Here is a 20,739-nt window from a genome sequence, read left to right as displayed (position 1 = left end):
GCCACCCAGGTGCCCCTCCAGGCTCAATTTCTTAAAAAAATCGAGGTTTACTAGGCATACAGTGAGTGGTGCCCTAAAATCTGTATTTGTAACAAGTATCTCCACATGATTCTAAGGCAATTTGTGCATGTTCTAGTCATATGAGGCAGGGTAACTTAAGCCCTGGTGCAAAGGTGACTCTCTCCTCCCACCACTATCCTCGAATTATATTAACAACAGGAGTAAATAGATATGAAGTCATTTTCCTGTACTATACTCCCTTCCCCTATTCAAGCATACAACTCTGTTATCAGCTCAGAGCAATTTCACTTACCTTAACATTTCCTCTACTGGGGTGCCTGGGTGACTCAGTCCATTGAGTGAATGTGGCTTGGGTCATGATCACATGGTTCATGAGTTTGAGCCCCATATTGGGCTCTTTGCTGTCAGTGCAGAGGCTGCTTCAGATCTTCTGTCCCCCCTCTCTCTCTGCCCCTCCCCCCTCAAAAATGAATAAACACTAATAAAACCTCCCCTACCCTGTGAATAAGGTAGAAATCTCCATAAGCATATACCCAAATTTCACAGAAGAATATTTCTACCTTTCTTTTCTATGCTACTTCAGGAAGAAGGTCTATATCTGTCTTGGTCTCTTAGAAGCAGCTGTGATAGATACGATGCATGCCAGATTATCTACCTTGTGGACAGAACGGACACCATGGGCTTGTTAATGATGTTGGTCATTATTTCGGCAATAGAAGAAGTGGAAAGAATGAAGGAGAGGCGATTTTAGCATTTGGAAACAGGAGGAGCTCCAAGAGGAGAATAAGAAGATAAATTTAAAATGTTAAATCAGGCACAAAATGTACCAAAAAGAAAATACTTCTCTCTGGTGACATTTAAATTTATAGGGAGAAAAGGTGGTTTAATTATTTCAACAATTGTCACCATAGCCCATGTGCCAAAGATGGTGTATATTGGCCATCAGCTCCTGAGCACATTGGACCCTGATTATTTATGATTAAAGACATTTAGCAGGACATAGAGCAACATATTAAGATTCATTGCTTTTTAAAAGAAAACTTGACCTCCTTGTCTGAGTTCAAGAAATGATAAAATTGACTTATGTTTAATTGAGCAGATAGCACTGGGATTTTGGTTTCTACCCATGTCCATATAGGACAGAGTTCTAATGCAAGACTTTAGGAATTGTATGACTTTGGATAAAACACAGAATTATTACCTATCATTCAAAATATACACCTGAATTGAGAAGAAAGCATTTCCATGTCAGGTCAATATACTTGGAAGTCTAATTAATGGACTTGTAAATCATGACATGTATTAATAGTTATTCTTGGTAATCATAAACTTATCTTATCAAACCAATTGCTCAGCAGATGTTGACTTAAAGAGTCTCTGCTTCATCTCATTACTGTTGGACCTCATTCATTAACTTGGCATGCATTAAATATTGGGAATCCACTCTGAGTGGACAAAGATGAAAAAAAGAAATGAAAGATGAAAGAAACTGAAATCCATTGAGTGCCTACTCCCTGGTAACGTATACACGATCTTTATTAATTCCTACAACAACCTTGTGAAGTGGCTTATACTAGCTCTACTTTAAAGATGGGAAAGCCAAGGAATTCTCAATGTCCTTCAGTGACCACTGGGTAGCTTTTAATGTTAAAACAATATGAGCATGATTGTAAAACATTAGGTTTATTTTTAGATGTTTTTATTTCTGTGTGTGTGTGTGTGTGTGTGTGTGTTTTAAGTTTTCTTATACTATCGCGGGGGTTGGCTTGCAGACCAAATTCAGCCCATTGCCTATTTCTATAAAGTGTCATTGGAACACAGCCACACCCATGGGTTTTCTGGTAACTGTGGTTACTTTCACTTACAATCTGAGTAGTTACAAAAGACACTATATCTCCTCCAAAACCTAAAATGTTTACTATCTGGCCCTTTACAGAAAACATTTACCAACCCCTGTGCTATAGATTGATACTGTCTCTCTCTCCAACCAAACCACTTTTGTGATGAAAGATACTCACTGAATAGTAGCTTGGGATCATACAGTGGTTGCCTGGACTTTGCCTGTGGAAATCTGAGTGCACAGTATCCACAGGTTTTTTTTTTTTTTTTTTTACTTATTTTTTAGAGAGAGAGAGAGAGAGAGACAGCGTGTGCAGGGGAGGGTCAGAGAGGGAGGGAGACACAGAATCCAAAGCAGGCTTCAGGCTCTGAGCTGTCAGCACAGAGCCCGATGTGGGGCTCAAACCCACGAGCTGTGAGATCATGACCTGAGCGGAAGTTGGATGCTCAACATACTGAGCCACCCAGGTGTCCCTCCACAGGGTTTGAGGGCTTTCCTCTGCCATGTCTAATGCAAAGAAAATTAGAGCCAAACAAGAATCACCTTGGTTCCTCGAACGTGGGATTCATCCAGGATCTAAACTCACACACCTCAGTTTGAGCTGTATTCCTTAGGTTTCCCATAGTTACGCTGTAGCAACAAGTGAGCGCCCCCTCCCAATCTCAGTGGTTTGTAATAACTAAGATTTATTTCTTGATTACATTTCATACTTACCTACCGTGGGTCAGTGACAGTTCTGTTTTGCCCCATGGTCTCGGTCCCTGTAACTGAGTTAAAAGAGGAGCTCCCGTCTGGGACATGCCATCCTCACCGCAAAGAGAAAGGAGGAAAGGGCTGGGAGAAACGCGCTATGGTCTCCTAAAGCTTCAGCTCTGAATTGACCACGTGATAATGGATAATGGAATTATGGATAATGGATAATGGCAACAATTGCTCCTGCTATAAGCAGGTTACCAGTGTCTTAGACTCTTTTTTTTAATTAGTTTTTTAATGTTTTATTTGTTTCTGAGAGAGACAGAGGCAGCATGAGCAGGGGAGAGTCAGAGAGGGAGGGAGACACAGAATCAGAAGCAGGCTCCAGGCTCAGAGTTGTCAGCACAGAGCCTGACATGGGGCTCAAACCCATGAACCGCAGCATGACCTGAGCTAAAGTCGGATGCTTAACCGACTGAGCCACCCAGGCACCCCCGGTGTCTTATACTCTTACAACAAGAAGTACGTGTGAAAATTTACGAACAATAGTAAAATCTACCACAGGTCCTAGCAATCAGTCCCCCATCTGCCAACTAGAACACATCCATCCCTCTACCCATCCCTTAGGTAACCAGAGTGTGCTGTGAAATCTCCAAGTTATGGCTTCCTGTGAGCACTCCATGAGCCCACTCCTCCACCGGGTGGGTTATTGTTCTGTGTTTTGTTCTAGCAGCCCAGACTTATCTCATCTCCTCCTACACATGTGTTTCTGCTTTTCTTTTGGGGTTGAGGCCCGCGACTTGACAAATAATCAGCAGTGAGGTAAGAGCAGGTCCAGTCAATGGATTTTGATTTACCATCAATAGGTCTGCACTATTCTGAGGCACTTAAGTTATTCCACAGCCTCGCCCCCTATTTGTCAGGGTTATAAAATAGAAGTAAAATCACCTGAAAAGCTGCCATGTGATACAAGTTTCAATTTCCTTTTTAAAAAAAAAAAAAAAAAAAGGCCGACCCCTTTTGTGAGCCTGAAGATGAAAGTTGCCTGTTAAATGCAGATCTTTCTGGCTATTCTGCCTGGAGGTCAGAGAAGTAGAACCAGATATTAAAGATACTTCCCCAAACTGGGTCAGAGCAGCGTTTAAAGACAGGAGGGTTGTTTCAGGGAATTGCACAATAATCCACTCACACAGGTTGAAGGACTTAATTTAGGCTGTGTGTTTGGAGCCCCAAAACCTGTCTGAGGAGATGGATTAGCCAGCCAGCCTCGCACACTGTGTTTCTGCACACATTCTGTTTTTACTGCTCCATTCAGCAAAACTCCCATTATTTCAAAAGCTAAGCAAAAGCAGGCTTTAAAAAAGCAATTTCATCATTTTCTACCTATCTCTGGCCAAGTAAATCATTAAAGTATCCCTAAATTATTTCTCCCACTTAAAATGAAGCAAGAAAAAAAAACAAAACTTAGAAACTAAAAAAACAAAACAAAACAAAACAAAACATAGGTTGAATGACCAAAACTAATATGAGGCCTTACAGGCCATCTCATGGTTCTATCCTTCGTTTGCTTATACGACATATTAGATTAATATACATTAAACATGAAAAGCCTTATCATTAAGCTCACTAACAAATTAGGATTGTCTACCCTCACTGTTGCAAGTTAAGGTTGTTCTGGGAATGCTAACCAGTTTGATGATCAGAAAAAGACATGGGCCTTAAAATATTTCAGAGAAGACTCAAATGTGTTCATTTTAGATGGTGTGATTATGTATCTGTAAAACCCAAGGACATCAAATCGAAAGCTTTTAGAAGCTGGCTACTGTAGATGTCCAAAGTTGAATATCTAAAAAAGCTTTTTCTAACACAAAGAGTAAGAACCTAGGAGCTGGAAAATTGAAATTTATATCAAAAGGCAGCCTTTTAGTCAGAATAATTTTATCAACCACAATAGAAAAAATACATTAAATCACTAAGAGTTAAATAAATTATAGTTACCATAGAAGAAAACTGCAAAACTGTGAACCTTTAAGGACACTCCCCCAAAACTTTAATGTTCCCAGTAACAATTTCTGTTTTACAAATTATGCCACATGTAGCGCTTTAAATAACCATTTTGTTATGCTCATGGTTTTTGTAGGTTAAGAATTCAGACAGAGCCCAGAGGGGATGGGATGTTGGGAGCCTCATCTGGGAAGACTAAAATAGCTGAGGGTGATTCAATGGCGGGAGCCGGAATATTCTGGAAACATTTTCATTCATACTTGATGGTTAACACTGGCCCTTGGCTGGGACCTCATTTGGGCCTATCAACCAGAGCCCTACTTGAGGCCTCTCTAGGTGGCTTTGTGTTCATCATAGGGTGGTGGGCTTGGATAGTTAGACTTCAAGAAGCCAGTGTCCCTGAGAATCAGCTGGTCAATGCTTTATGTTTCTACCTTCACCTTGGAGGCTATGCAACATCAACCACATCCCTGGGGACTAGCCTGCCACAGACCCTCTCCAGTTCAGGAGATCTCTTTGAGAGGAATGCCAAAGGATATGTGGCCATATTTATTTATTTTTTCTTTTTCTTTTAACATTTATTTATTACTGAGAGACAGAGAGAGAGCATGAGCAGGGGAGGAGCAGAGAGAGGGAGACATGAAATTGGAAGCAGGTTCCAGGCTCTGAGCTGTCAGCACAGAGCCCAATGTGGGGCTCAAACTCGTGAACTGCAAAACCATGACCTGAGCCAAAGTCAGACGCTTAACCAACTGAGCCACCCAGGCGCCCCTGTGGCCATATTTAAAAAAACAAAACAAAACAAAACAAAACAAAAAACAGCAGCAACAACAAAAATACCTCATTTAGAAACTGAAAAACACCAAAATTCTAAATAAGATTGACTTTTCCCTAATTCATATGCAGGATGAATATAATTCTAATCATATTAATGGAAAGGTTTTTGTTTTTGTTTTTAACTTGTCGCATTGTTTTTCAATATCATCTAAGAGAGAAGATGGGTAGTAATAGGTAAGAACATTTTGAGAAGGGTGAATGCTGAAAGGGGTATTCAATATTTTATGGACTGCAGTAAATACAACAGCTTGATTATGCTAAGAATAGACATTTCAATCTCACAGAATAGAAAGCTCAGACCCAAGTATTCATTGGAATATTCATCATATGTGTTCCCAGTACGTGCTAGGGAAAGGCAGGCTTGTTTCCCCAGTGCCGTGGAGACTCCTGGCTAAATACAGGGAGTGGATGTCTAATTTATGTAAGGTGCAAATGGAACATGCAAATGGATTAGAGGTCATAAGCTTCACAATCCAATCAGAAAACCATATTTATTTAACTGGTGTGGTATAAAACCAGTGTTGGAAAAAATACATATGGAGTTGATAGGTCTGACTGTATAAATAATAAAACTGTCCACGAAATAACCAAAACAAAATGAAAAGCAGATAAATAACTTGCACCATGTGCGGCAATCAGATAGTTGATGTTCTTAGTAATAAACCGTTCTTCTAAGTCAGAAAGAAAAAGATGATCGCACAAAACGGTCAAGGAACATGAGCAAGTAGTTAACAAAAGGAAGCCATTCAGACGGAGAGTGGATAAGTTGAAAGTCCGAGGTAATTATGGGAGAGTAAAAGCACAGGGATGTGCTAATGATCACGTGGGAGAAGCAAACCGGCCCTTAGATGGGAGGTGGTACAGCTTTGTGGTGCAACTGTACTAGGATATACTTCAGGTTCAGTTCTGTGAAACAGCCGATTATTATTCATTCTTGCTCCATTTGGACACAGCTTGGCAGTGTGTGACATAACCTTAAGTCTTAAGCAAAAAAAGCTTGGTGTTAGCAAAGCAATACGTTTCTCTGTGACTTTCCTCAGTTCCCCAGTTTGGTCAAGAATGTCAACCAAGAGCTCCCCTCTCCCCTTAGACTCAGTATGTACAAAGCATCCCTTCAGCTAGCGTCAGATCTTATTATTTTTAAAAATTTTTTAATGTTTATTCATTTTTGAGAGACAGAGAGAAACGGGGCACACGCTGGGGAGGTGCAGAGAGAGAGACACACACAGAATGTGAAGCAGGGTCCAGGCTCTGAGCCATCAGTACAGAGCCTGATGCAGGGCTCGAACCCACTGACTGCGAGATCATGATCTGAGCTGAAGTCAGACCTCCAACCGACTGAGCCACTCAGGCACCCCTTTAACTAACATCTTGGGGAGTATTTTTTGGATATCTCAAAATGGTCAGTCTTGAATAATAGTAAATACATTGCCTATCAAATTCAAACTTGGTCTTTTTAAACAGCAGAGGCCTTGTCCAACAAACTCTCACATGGAACTCCAATATAGAAGACAGGTAAAGTGGGACTTGCTTTTAGGCCAAGAAGGGCCCTGTGGGCTCTGGGCCCCTTCCTGCCCTTGTGGCAGCTCTGCTCCCCTTCTGCATCCCTCTGTAGCCTGTAGCCCCTGGGACCAACTGGAGCACCATGATATTGAGGAAGAGGCAACGTCCAGTTTTAAGCACTAGTTTAAGGGTGTTGAGTGAGCGCATAAGGCAGAATGCATAATTACTTTTGTTAATTTGCACAAAATGTGCAAACCTGAAGTATTTTGTGACTTAAGTAAACTGTCTGGGTTGCTGTTAAAAGCTGTTGCTGAATATTTACAGTAATTAATTGTAAAAAAACATCCTTTATGAGCATTTATAACAATTTCAGCGAGGAACACCTAACACTTATTTTCTCAATATGTTTATGGGTAATACAGGAACGATAATTATTTTTAAATGACCTCATGGTATCTCTCTTTGATTTAGTAAAAAAAGAAAGAAAGAAAGAAAGAAAGAAAGAAAGAAAGAAAGAAAGAAAGAAAGAAAGAAAGAAAGAAAAAAGAAAGAAGGAAGAAAGAAAGAAAAAGTGAGGTACATAAAACCATGTCTTTAAAAGTTCGAGTTTTGCCTCTGAGATTGAAACACCAGTCATTTTAGGATGCACTAGATAGAGCTCAGTAAATTAAGTGCAGTGAAATGAAATGAAAAACACTTATAAATAGACATGCAAAGAAAAGCCATTGGAAGAGGTGGGAGTGTATCTTGTGAGTGCAGCTAACTTCGGGGTGGTCAATGGACATCTGTATTCCACCAAACTAAAAATGATCAAAAAGACAATTTGGACTTCAGTTTACTCCAGAAGCAAATAGCAGTGCAAACAGAGCAAAACAAAACCACCTGTAAACAAGATAAGGATACAGATAAGGATATAGGTGGATTCCGGCCAGCGGGCACCTCACCGAGGCGTAATTCGGAGGTGTCAGCAGGCTGGCCAGGGTAAGATGTCTCCCAGTTCAGAGCAGCGTAACATCATGGCATCACCTCCTGTTCTACAACCTGCCTGTCAGGCCCAGAACCTACTCTAAAAGCCAGTAATTCTGCAATTCAGGAAGCTTTGCCTTCCAAGCCTAAATGTAGGTTCTGCACCCTAAAATTATTGCTGTGCCTGCACCGCCGCTAGGTAGGAGTTTGGCATTTATGCCTCAAACAGCCTCATTGGCAGTTAGAGGCTCATCAGTATGGCTGAGTCAGAAGACAGAATTTCAGCTGCCAACTGCCCATTGCCTGAGATCCAAGGGGAAAAGAATTCTCAGGGAAAGTTACTCTGGGAAAACCTGTGGGAAAAGGAATCAGACTTTCGTCCACGTTGGAAGGCTTACCCGATGTTCCTTACCTTACGGGAGTATGTGGTAAGGAATGTGAATATGCCTCCCTGTGGCTAAAAGCTGATGAGTCTGAGCTGCTTGCTCTAGAAGGCAGTCATGCTAGAACTAGCTAGAGGCTTCCAAGCTGTGTGTCTGCTCTTCCAGATGCAGCATTTAGAAATATGGAGCACTGCCCGGAGGCCCTAAAGAGAAACCTGGACTGTCTCAGTTCGTCCTCTCGTATGGGGTGATAACTCTTGGTGTATGTTAAGAATCACTGAGCCATCCCTTCACAGTGTATATGTACATCAAAGCATCATATTGTACACTGTAATTACACACACTTTTTAGTTGTCAACTATACCCCAATAAAGCTGGAAAAATTTTAAAATAAAAAGGGCCTCAGGGAGCCACCAGAAAGTACCATTGGCCTCTGAAGATCCAATTCCCTTTGCTGGGCCATCAGTTGGGTCCTGTGTTCTGGACCAAAGCAAGGTTCACAACTCTTGAGAGAAACCAAAAGGATCCAGAGATGTCAAGATAAGAGCGTAGGAGGTATTCCTGGAGCCCAGGGGTTCGTGATCCATGTTTCTCAGCAGGGGCATGGTTGGCATTTTGGGCAAAGTGGCCCTTCCTTGGGCAGGTTCATTTGAAGCATGGGGAAGCGTTCGGCACCCTTGACCTTCAGACATTAAATGCAGATAGTCTTGGCAAGCAATCTAAAATACTTAGACACAGAAGCCCCTAGCGAGGTGATACAACCCCAGGGCGGTTGTCATTTCAAGGAAAGAATTACCAAATAACTTGTCAAATTAAGGAACAATTCAGGGACCTCCCAAAATGGGCGAAAAGCTGGGAGTTGGCCCACAACAGTTAATGAACAGCTATTAGCTCACATGGTGGCTGTGACACAATTGATGATTAAGTTTTCGCTTTATAGAGTGTGTAAAGCGTTTATTGTGTCCATTCTTTAGCTCACGCTTTCAGTTCAGTTTGGCTTATTTTTATGACTGTTCATTTCAGTTGCCTTGAGTATATGACTGACATTAGGTTTATTGGAATTGCCGTCATTGTCATTTCCACGTTGTAAACACCAAATGTGAAGCTAACTGTGTTCTTCAGCCTTTCCAGGATTCTAAACTCTGTTTTCCTGGCTTAGCTCCTCTATATTGGAAAGGGCATAAACAGGACAGTTCTTTTAAGTTGAGACACTTTTTTATTTTGTGCATGTCTGATTTTGAGATATACTCTGGAGGGAAATAAGGATAAAAATCTATACTTGGAAAGAGATATGTCCACTCGAAGTGTGGCCTATTTCTCTATGTTCTGCCAAGCTGAAATGATCTTTTAGATGCATCTGATTTCATGGGCCATAGACCACCAATTTTACATAATTTAAGCTCGGGAGATTTATACAGAGCAACTCAGGTCTAAATTATAGGGGGGCAGGCACCAGGGGAGTGGGTGAGTGTTGTGTGCAGGAGTAAGAAGAGAATTGGACATGTAAGAAATGGCAGAAAATATATGGAAACAGGCAAATTGATTCTCCAAGCAATCAAAGCAAAGAGCTTTATTGTTTCCTGCGCCATGGTTAAGTGTTTTGAACACCTTATCAGGTTTCACCATTAATAGAAAAGTTGGCCCGTGATTTTCTTTGAAGGTCACTGGTTTGTTTTTTATTTATTTTTTATTTTTCAGGATCACGGTATCTCCTGCCAGCTAGATCTTATTTTATTATAAAATTGACATAAGATATTCAGGAAGGAAGATTCCCAATCTCCTGTCCCCTCCTCTCTAAGTTGTTTTTCTGGTCCAAAACATCTCTCTCATCCATTATCACCTCTCTTGGGGTCCCACATAAAGGACTATCATTCACCATGTTCTTAAACTTGCATAATGATAACAAGCATTTGACGTGCCTGGTAAGTAGTCTCCAGACTACTAGGTCTAACACACTGAGATTCAAATTCAGTTGCTCTGGATTGAGACCCTATGATCTAAGTGATTTGTATCTCCAGGCACATTTGGGGAGCACCTAATACTTGTTTTTGGTCTCCATTTGATGAAAATGTAAGTGGTGGGACAGCACAAGGGGACTGTACAACTTTGGGCACAAGCTCACGAATATGGGGACAGATGACCTTTTCAGTATATGACCTTTTCACGTATCCAAATAAGAAGTAAAGTTTTACTTAGAAAGTATCTCTGCTTCCTGCAAAATATGTATACAACACGTAGAAATTTCTAGCATAAAATAGAAACTCATCCCAGCCCACATACATTTCAATGGAAATCTTCTCTCTGCCCGCTGCCCTTCCCCCCAAACTGCCATGATGCTCACCTACTGTCTTTAGTTTTTAAAGGAAAAAGAGGTTTACTTTGCCAATGTTGGAAACAACTTGGAACGTAAATAGAAGATTAATAGAGAAGTGGCATCCATGAGGTGCAAGATTTAATTTCTAAAACTGATAACTCACAACATCTCAGAATTATTTAAATACAGTTTAGATGCTTTGGGGAGAAAGAAAACATTACAAATCGTGTTTTCACAGAACTTTCAAATGCTCATCTCTCAAGAGATAATAATGAAATAGTGTGATAAAAGACTAGGTATGAATGTAAATTGATTAAAAACAAATTCATTTTAAGAAATTAATAATACTAGTGACTAGTAGGTGCCAAAGTCTATGCTTGGTGCATTCATATATATTATACCATTTAGTCCACACAACAACCCTACAAGGAATTATCAGGCCTTGATAGAAGAATGTGAGTCCCAGAGGAGTTAAATATTTGTCCAGAGTCACAAAGAATTTCAGGAATTAGGTCCCAGGTTGGTCTAAACTAGGCTGTTGGTTTATGTATGGTTATTCTAAACCTGGAACTCAGCATCTAGACTCACTTGTAACAATGAAAGGGATGTATTGATAATTACAGTTATAAATTGATCTGTCCTGAGGAACCTGGATAATTGGTCACTCAGTAAAGTCCAGTTTATTTAGCCATCAGATAAAATTAGCATGGGGACAGAGGGACTGTATAGGGATATATACAAATATTGGCTGTTTTTTTAAAATATGGCCTCAAAATGCAAAAGAGAAAGTGGAAAATCAAACATCAAACAAAAGATTACGTTAGCTTAGTCACCCACAACTCACCTGAAATCTTCCATCATCATACAAGAATTACATTGAATGAGCACGGTACATACGTTTAGATGTTTGATCTAACGTGCTGTAGAGCCTCTATAAAAACCTTGAGCCATTCAGTTTCCATTAGTCCACACTGCTCACCATGGAGAAAAGCTTCACGTGCTACCGTGTCCAAAATAGGTTTATCTTTTGCACCCAAAAGTGGTTAGCATGACCCTTCTCATTTCAGGGCTATAGGGAAATTATGTGATTTGCTTAAGGACATGCAGTGAGTGACAGAACTGGAAGGAAGCACCCCAATTTAGAGCTCCATTTCCTTTCTAGAGTTTGTGCTCTAGACTTTGTTTGAATCAGAATATTAATCTCCATCATGTACTCTCTGTCCGTGGCATTACATGCTGCCTTATAATATCATATTCCATATTTTATCAATTGAATGAAGGGGTCCTATCCAATCATCATCTCCTGCCTAGAGATGAGGAAGCTTGGGCTCTGGGACCTAAAGTTATTTGCCTAATCTCTGATAGCTCCATGTCCTCTTAGAATCTCTTTTATGTTTTTTTAAAGGAATTCATTTAATAATTTTAAAATTGACATACGGGTGGAACTCACCTCTTAAGGTATATATTTCTCTGGGTTTTGATAAGTGCATAACATTAGTTCCTGGCAAGGCTGTATATTGGAACCCAGATTTGAGAAGAAAGTATAAAGCAAATTACATTTCGGGATTGCTCAGGAATAACTGCTGGAGAAAGTCAGGGAGACAAGCCTGTCTTACCCATCTATGACATGGTTTCACACTCTGATGCGGAAGGAGAGTCAAGAAGACCGTTAGCATTTCCTGCCTCAGTGTAGAATTTCTGAAAAAACCCAACGAACTTAACTTTCTATGCGCTTTTTCCTTTGAGAGGGTAGATTTCACATATCATCGTGTATCTTTCCATTTTGAACAGGACGTCAGTTCACATGGCCAAAACCAGATCTAGCTTATCACCTGTTTATTTATAGCCCAGGAACTATGGATGGGTTTGACATTTTGAACTGGTTGAAAAGTCATCACGAGCAGCTTAGTATTTCTTGATACGTGAAAATCATATAATAAATGTCATTGCCCCTAAGTACAGTTTTAATAGAACACAGCCTTGCTCATTTGTTTACATATTGTCTAGAGCTACTTTCATGCTGCTGATGGAGGAGTTGAGTATTTGCAACAGGGATTGCATGGCTAACAAACCTAAAATAGTTGCCATCTAACCTTTAAAGAAAAAAGTTGTTCTCAGATCTAAAATAACTAATATTCAAGTATAGCAGCTCAATGTGGCACTCATTTTATTCCTTTCTCGGTGTTTCTTTGCTTAACCATGCATGGCAATGTGTGGTCTTGGTATGTCCAATAACTGTTGTGGGGAATGCAGAAGCGGCCAACGAGGTATGAAGTTTACTGTAGATATAGGGAAATTGAAAACTCTTTCAAGTGACATTTTCTTTTCTGTTTTCTTTTTTAATGGTTATTTTTAAGAGAGAGAGAGGGGCAGAGCATGAGGGTCAGGGAGGGAGGACATAGAATTTGAAGCAGGATCTAGGCTCTTAGCTGTCAACACAGAGTCCGATGCAAGGCTTGAACCCATGAACCATGAGATCATGACCTGAGCCAAAGCTGGACGCTTAATGGACTGAGCCACCCACGCATCCCTCAAGTGACTTTTTATAGAGAGAAAAATATAATACCAATAATTTTCTGCATTTGACATAAGTTTCTTTTAGGCAAGGTAATCTTAGAACAAGATGTTAATTATGATACAAGTCTCATAATTTACTCTTCAGTTTATTAGCTTGCCTGCCCACTCTGTGCTCTGCCCACAATATCTGCAAATTGTTAGGAGTTTAGCCTCCTACCTCCAAACAATCTTTGCTTCCTTGGAGAAAATGGAATGTAGATTAATTAAATTGAAATTGAGACAATAGCTCTACAAATCTGGAGTTTGAGGACCATTGATACGTTCATGGTTTATGGGAGATCTTAGCAAAAAGTCTGTGTGGATTTATTGGAAGCTCTGACTGGTATTGCTGTCTAGAGTCAGAGTAGAAGCTTAGATAGTGTTTGTCCCTCATATTAGCTGCAAAAGGACGGCCTCTTTTAATTATGGGTTTGTCTTTGTGGCCACCCTGGGCATTTCGATGTTGCATATTCCACGGATGAAAGAAATGATGACTTCATTTCACCTGCACAGCAAATAATGGGATCTGTGGGTCCTAAAGTCTAGACCATTTTGAGCCATTGATTATTAGAATCTCTGCACTAGTGTTTGAAGAACTGATGTAGAGGTTTTGTGACTGGGTCCATGGTTTCACTGATGATGCCATTATAACTGAAGTGGGCCCAAGAGTTAACAATTAGGAAGTGATTTAGGTAAACTAAGGCATAGCGGTGTGATGGGCTACAAGACAGCCTTTACAATGGTATGGAGACCACAGTAAGAAGCATAAATAAACATGCAAAATAACATCAAGATTCGTAACTAAAAGGAGCTATACCCACAAGGAGCCAAGAGAGTTAAGACAGAGCAGCAGTCCTCAAAATGTTGTCTCTAGCCCTAAAAATGTTCTCTAGCCCTTTGCAGATCCACGAGCGGAATATTCCCAATCTGCAATAAGAAAACTTTTATGACACTTTAACAGATTAACTTTACTGTTGAATTAAAAAAAATTTTAATGGGCTTATAGTTATTCTGTCTTTTTTACTGCATATTTATTAAGTAATTCATTTTCAATCAATAGTTGGCATTCATTGCATTTCACAAAAGTATTTCGGTAATGCATTGGACAAGATAAACCTCCTCCCAGAGAATCTGAGAGACACTTTGTGTATTGAAAATGTGTTGTAGTCAACCTTAAATATGTTAAAAATTTTTAAGAAGAAACACCATTTTATGGGCATTAGAGTTTTATTTTCACGAAAGGCTATGCTGGTGTCCGGTCAGTTACATGTTAGCAAATCACTGTACTTGGCCAGAATGAGAGAGTTTTGCTTTCTATTTTTCACTTGGGTGTGAGCAACTTTTAAGTATTGAATGCTATTTTATGCTGCAGGACTGTGACAACAAAATTCTGTGTAAATGACTAAATCATTGCTGGGACATAATTTAAGGTGGGGATGGGGATGGTGGAGGGAACAGCACTCCTACAAAACGTGTCGATTAAGTTTCTGTGCAACCACATAGAAATGTCAGGATCTTCCTCCGCTTAAGATGCAGGGACCAGAGCACTGAGGCATGCGAAAAGAATTTGATTTACAATTTGAAGGAAAACCAACAGTAAAATAATTGAGAGCTGGAAAGCAATCTCACTCCTGCCAAATTGCTTTCCTCCATGCATGCTCCATTTAGGGGCGATATTCAGATACTTACATTTAGTTTGTGCATATTTTCTTTCCCCTGTGAATATTCCATCCTGTCGGATTGGGACTCTTTCTCTGCTTCGATCAGCAAAAGAGAATATCCAGGTTTATCCAGCACTGGATTGCACGTGGAGTTTTATAAATAGAAAATGGATGGTTTTTTTTTTTTTTTAGGTGCAAATTCGATAAAGTGGCTGTTAATGAGACCATTCTTGGTCTCTAAATTGCAAAATCACAGGTTCTTTTTAAATAAGCTTTAATGTGAGTTCATGGGAATCAGATATGTGAAAGCACATTGGAAATGGTCAAGAGTTGGTAAAATATTTGTTGGAGATGACAATAAACCAGTGCCACTGCCACAATTATCATTTGTGACAGAGATTTAGTGAATATCAGCCCTGGTGTGGCTTACGACTTGTTGCCCACGAAGGCTTCATAGATAAAGGAGCTCTTCCCCTCTTGCCTAGGAGTGGTTAATTACCTCTGGGAATTAATCATATATTCATAGGTACATAAATAAAATACGTGTTGTCCTGCTAAACCTTTGCTTAGTTTGTTCTCTGAGTCCCATATATATTTAGTCATTTATTTATAAGTTTTGAGCATCGGTGGCAAAATCTGGCTTAGAGGTTTGGTTCCCATGCCATGTATTTTGCCGTGGAGGCCCATTCTACAATGGCAAGAATTGTAAAGACCCAAAATATCTTTATATTAAAAGAGCCGATGGGCCCTCTTTTATCTTTCTTGTTCACATGAGAGAATATTTTTGGTTTGCTTGCAAGAAATGCAAACCTGGCAGATTCATTTTGATAATTGCCTCATGTGAGCCTCTGACACTTTATGAGCTGGGATCCAAATTCTAATGCTCTCCAAAGGAAAGGCATAAAATATCATTGGGAAGAGGGAAATAGGCTTGTTGAAAAGTAAACAGGAATAGACAATGCAAACTAGGCTGGAGCCAAGAATATGCCTGTTTTAAATTTAAAATTGGCTATAATCCAGAGCCTGTTACATACCCCTGGGTACCAAGAAGAAGATGGAGATGAATATGAAAGGAAATTTATTAAAAAAAAAAAAAAGTGTGTAGAACCACAGTCCATAAGCTCTAAAACTGCTAGTCTGTGACTCTCCTGGCTGGACATTTGTGTTATGTGACCCAGGTCTTTCTATACTTATCAGCAATGGCAGTATTGTGTTTCTCCCTCATACCTTCAGTTTACATTCAAGAAGCCACTTGTTATTTGAAATAAAACTAAATGTGCCTTTGTCATGAGCCTAAGTCAAACCATGGTTCTTTGTTGCTTTGTAACAAAACAGGAAAACTTTTTAAAATATTTAAAAAAAATTTTTTTTAATTTTTATTTATTTCTAAGAGAGAGAGAGACAGCGTGAGCAGGGGAGGGTCAGAGAGAGAGGGAGACACAATCTGAAGCAGGCTTCAGGCTCTGAGCTGGCTGTCAGGACAGAGCCCGACGTGGGGCTTGAACCCATTAACCATGAGATCATGACCTGAGCCGAAGTTGGCTGCCCAACCGACTGAGCTACCCAGGCGCCCCAAAATAGGAAGATTTTGAACAGCACTAAGTGACATACAGTGGGTTAAAAGTGTAATTTACACGTGCTTGTGCACACATGTGGGCACACACGCATACATACATTTACACGCACGCATTCACATCGACATTCACACCAGAAACCCTCTTATGCAGGGTGATAAGGATGGGTCAGTTACAGCAAATAATCCCCCCAAAAAATGTGATGAATACATGACTTAAACATTTTACCTTAAAATATTTCCATGTGCGTTTATTTCCCCATCTTTCCATGGAAAACTGCTGTTTTCTTTTCCCTGTCGAGTGAGGATTTTTCTAAAAGCTTTCCAAAAGCAAGTGAGGGTTTTTTTCTCCAGTAGGGGTCTGATGATCAAAGGGCCTTTACTCTTCTTACATTAACTACGGGAATCATCTGTCCAGTCCAGCCCTGGTTTCTGTAAGGAGGGTGAGGGCGTGGCATCTGTGTGGTCCTCTGTGGGCACAATCAGTGTAGACTCTGGATTCTGCTCAGAGGCTTTTCCAGTTCTGTTCTTGCACCTGATTTGCATCGACGTTTAGCAACCCCTTACCCTTTATCCAGACTTTCCAAAGCATTCAACTTAGTTATGGAAAGCACTCTCTTTTTTTGCACTCACCTTTCATTTGCTTGTGTTTCATTTCACAAGATTTTTATAATTCCAGTAACAAATAATACTTAAGTAAAGAGCTTTGCAGGAAACCTCAGCGGATGCTTGGAGCATTCATATTTAAGTATTTAAAATAGCTATGCACAGAGCATCGGAATGTAGAATATTCCCTACTTTCTCCCTTTTAGCATCCACTGAACATTTGTTGCTAAATTCTGCAAAGAGATTGGAGATGATGTTTGTTTAACCCTGCTTTTCAAATCTCTAAAGAGCTCAGATCAAATTTGTGACATATTTCCAACATCTATAGAACTTGATTGTTCATATTTTTTCGCTACCTTGACCTCTGGCTTCATCTTCTTTTTCTACATTTTTTTCTTTTACACTCATAGATTTTTCTTCTCATGTCTCATTATACGGTGAGAGAACTCCAATACTTTGCTAGATTGGCAATGTGGTTGTGCTTAGCGCATGTTTGTTTTTGCTGTTGTAGACACAGAATAGTCTGTGTTATGCAAGATTTCGGTTCTAAAATTAGCACATACGGGAAAGAAGTCCTTAGTTAAAATTATCCTTGCACAACCCTGGAGGGCTCTGTGGGTGAGCCCTGTAGAGGTCTAAAACATCTGATTTTTCCATAAGCTTTGTAATAGAGTAAGGTTATGTGGAGTGTCAGATAAAGTAGTCTGGCTTGTTTTCAGGGGAGTAAGTGGCAAAACATAGATATGTTTGAAGACTAGAAAGGTGTGGGAGGGATCACACCCTGAAATAGGTTCACGGGAATGGGGAATTTTGCCCCTTACCTAAGGAATTTCAAAGCTCATCATGTTTCGTGTTATTTATGTATGGTCTCTTCCCTTCTGGATTAAGTAAGTCTCATCTTTCTGAGAACACGAGGTCAGAAACTCATTATATTTTCATCATATGTTCATGTAGACACACTCAGAAATGTTGAAACAGTTAAAATAAAAGGAAAATGGAAAACCTTTGCTTGCCTTTCCAAGTCAGAAAGAGTGCACTCTTAATTTTTTTAACTTGGTATTTCAAAGATCAGCTTTGCCCTTCTAAAAGTTTATAACCAAGTTCTTGGGTGGTCACATTACCGATATGAAAATGGACTCGTTCTCCCATTTGGTTCTTAAATTGGACTAATTTCTTCCAACATTAAGCTTTTAGAAAAATTTGTACATTTGGATAATCAGGTCCCATTTTCCCCATATTACCTGGAAATCTTTAAGTAGGGGCTTCTTTTTTCCCACCTTTATGCCTCTGAATAAAAAAGGGTTTATGTTTCACTATTAATAAACTAATAAAATATTAGTCTTCAAAATAGAACCATGCATAATATCTGTATTAGTGTTCTCCTTTGTAGACTATCAGTGTAAGACTTTGTGTGTGTGTGTGTGTTCCCACCCAAGACTACTTTTCTTTATTTGAGATGCCTAAACTGGAGAGGCCTTTGGGTGACTCAGCCGCTTAAGCATCTCACTATTGATTTCGGCTCAGGTCACGGTCTCAGGGTTTGTGAGTTCTAGCCCCTCGTCAGGCTCCATGCTGACAGTGTGAAGCTTGCTTGGGATTCTTCCTCTCTCTCCTTCTCCCCCCTCGGTCTCTTTCTCCATTTCTCAAACTTAAATAAAACTTAAAAAAAAAAAAAAGATGACGAATTGGAGCATTTTTTAGCACAGACAATGTAACATTTGACACTTTTAAGTCCATGCTTTCTGGGGACAGCTGATTTGTTCTGAGTGAGACAGCATTGCCTAATGATTTGGGGTTCAAAGTATGGGCTTGGGTGAGGCCACCTGCTCTTTCACTGACTTTTCCTGAACATGGGACCTCAGACTGTGTAATATCCTCACACCTTAATTTCCTCATCCACAAATGAGGATATCCGTATCGCCCTCATGATGTCACCATAAAGGTTAAATGAATTAACTGATCTAAAGCCCTTGGATTGACCTTCATATGCCATAAGTCCTCAGGAGATTATTATGAACATTGACCTCGTTGTGTGCAAGAGAGTGGGATCCACGGTGGATGCCATTGAGTATCAGATGCTTGTTTGGAAGGCAGCGGGAATGTGCTCTGGTCTTTTACTGCCTCCCTCCTCTCGCCCGTGCAGGTGGCCCCGACCATCAAGGAGCGGATGATGAAGAAGGGAAGCCTGATGCTGGGCTACCAGCCCCACCGGGGAAAGGTCAACTTCTTCCGCCAGGTGGTGATCAGCCCTCAAGTGAGCCGAGAGGACATGGACTTCCTCCTGGATGAGATAGACCTACTGGGAAGAGACATGTAGCTGTGGCTTTTGGTTCCCCAGAGGCATGGGTCCTGTCCTGGGGAGGCTTCCAAATCCAGGGTATCTGGGGATGTGGAGGCTGTGGTTTTTCTGGTGAGAAATAAGAAGGATGCCCTGGCCTGGCCTGTCAAAGCGGAAATGCTAAGCAAATAGTGTCAAGGATTCTTTAGCTGCCGGGGCGCTAGTGTTGCTAGAAAGGAGGAAGTGAAACAATTGATTTGCTTAAAAATTGTCTTTAGGACGCAGCCTCGAAGAGAGTTTATTTAGGAAGTACCAATAGGGCCTGGGTTCTAAGCTTCAATTGCTCTTTTAAAGAAGATATAAATTAACAGTTGAAAGAGGTGGTTCTCAAAATGGCGGTCCCTACACTAGCAGCGTCAACATTGCCTGGGAAGTTGTTAAAAATGCAAATTCTCAGCCCCGCCCTAGACCTACGGAATCAGACCTTTTATATTTGAAGTGAGACTCAGGGCTCTATATTGTAAGTAGCTTTCCGGGTGATTCCAAGGCAAGGTAAAATCCGAGTCTGGTAGTTTAGTGAAGCCTTGTGAAGACTGAATAGCAACTGCGATGTTTTGCCAGCCAAGAGTTAGCTAATATTTCAGTGACCCCAGAACCGGTTTGAAAATACAGCCGTGGCATCTGTAGCACAAATGTTTAGAGGCATCAGAGGCATACCTATTTTTCAAAAAGGGAAACTATTTAAGATGTTTACTTTACACAGATGTATCTTTTATGCAGCTGAGTGTTTATTCTCAAAAGGTAAAATTAGCCGTTATCTATTCTAAAGTACATGAATTAGAGATGAGGATAAAGACAAACACTTAGTAGCATTGCCTTTTCAATCAAAGCAATAGTACTAATTCACTTCCTAAAGTACTTTTGCCGTTTGCTTGGAGTAGACATTAGATAGTGATGTCTCCAACTATGTACCTCTTTCAGCGTGAGGGGCCCATTTCTTATCTTATTCTCTGCTCATAGGAAATAACCAGAATGAAGTCCAGGGTTATACAACATTCCCTTTATCAAGCTTTAAAACGTCAGTGTAGACTATTAAGTGGTTTTTATTAGGCAGAGAATTTGGGAATTGGAGGCCTTTCAGTGCAGACACCTCCTCTGTTCCTCTTGGGAGCGGGTGATTGTAAGTCCATCTCTGACCCTGGTCCTGGATTTCTAGGAGAATTCTATTTGACTAAGAAACAGAATTCAGAGGGGTGAGTACAGAGTTGCACAAGGTAAGGCTGTGAGTCTGATTTGGAAGGCAAAAGAGTGAAGAGTATTAGACTTTGCGTATTCAGTAAACTTTCATATGATATTGTTAACTTTCGCTGATTATCAGTTTGAGGAGTAAAAAGCAGATGTGTACTATGCTCTTATTCCACATTTTCACTTCAAGGTGTGTGCTTTCTCAGATTCTCCATCGGTCAAAAAATACTTTAATCTTTCTCTGAATTACTTTCTTCTC

General features: G+C 40.2%; 1 protein-coding gene across 1 annotated transcript in view; it reads left to right on the top strand.

The window, feature by feature from the left end:
- The window catches only part of GADL1 (glutamate decarboxylase like 1), a 139,677-nt gene extending 120,403 nt beyond the window's left edge, over positions 1 to 19,274 (top strand). The window contains exon 14 of the mRNA XM_039224196.1: positions 19,101 to 19,274. Coding sequence (XP_039080127.1) covers positions 19,101 to 19,274 — 174 coding nt within the window. The remainder of the gene's footprint in view (positions 1 to 19,100) is intronic.
- Positions 19,275 to 20,739: the final 1,465 nt, after the last annotated feature.

Source organism: Hyaena hyaena, unplaced genomic scaffold (genome assembly GCF_003009895.1).
Source record: "Hyaena hyaena isolate Hyena2069 unplaced genomic scaffold, ASM300989v1 scaffold_1548, whole genome shotgun sequence".
In the NCBI taxonomy this organism is placed as follows: Eukaryota; Metazoa; Chordata; class Mammalia; order Carnivora; family Hyaenidae; genus Hyaena; species Hyaena hyaena.
The sequence above is the reverse complement of the archived record's forward strand: the minus strand, read 5'-3'. Positions and strand labels throughout refer to the sequence as shown.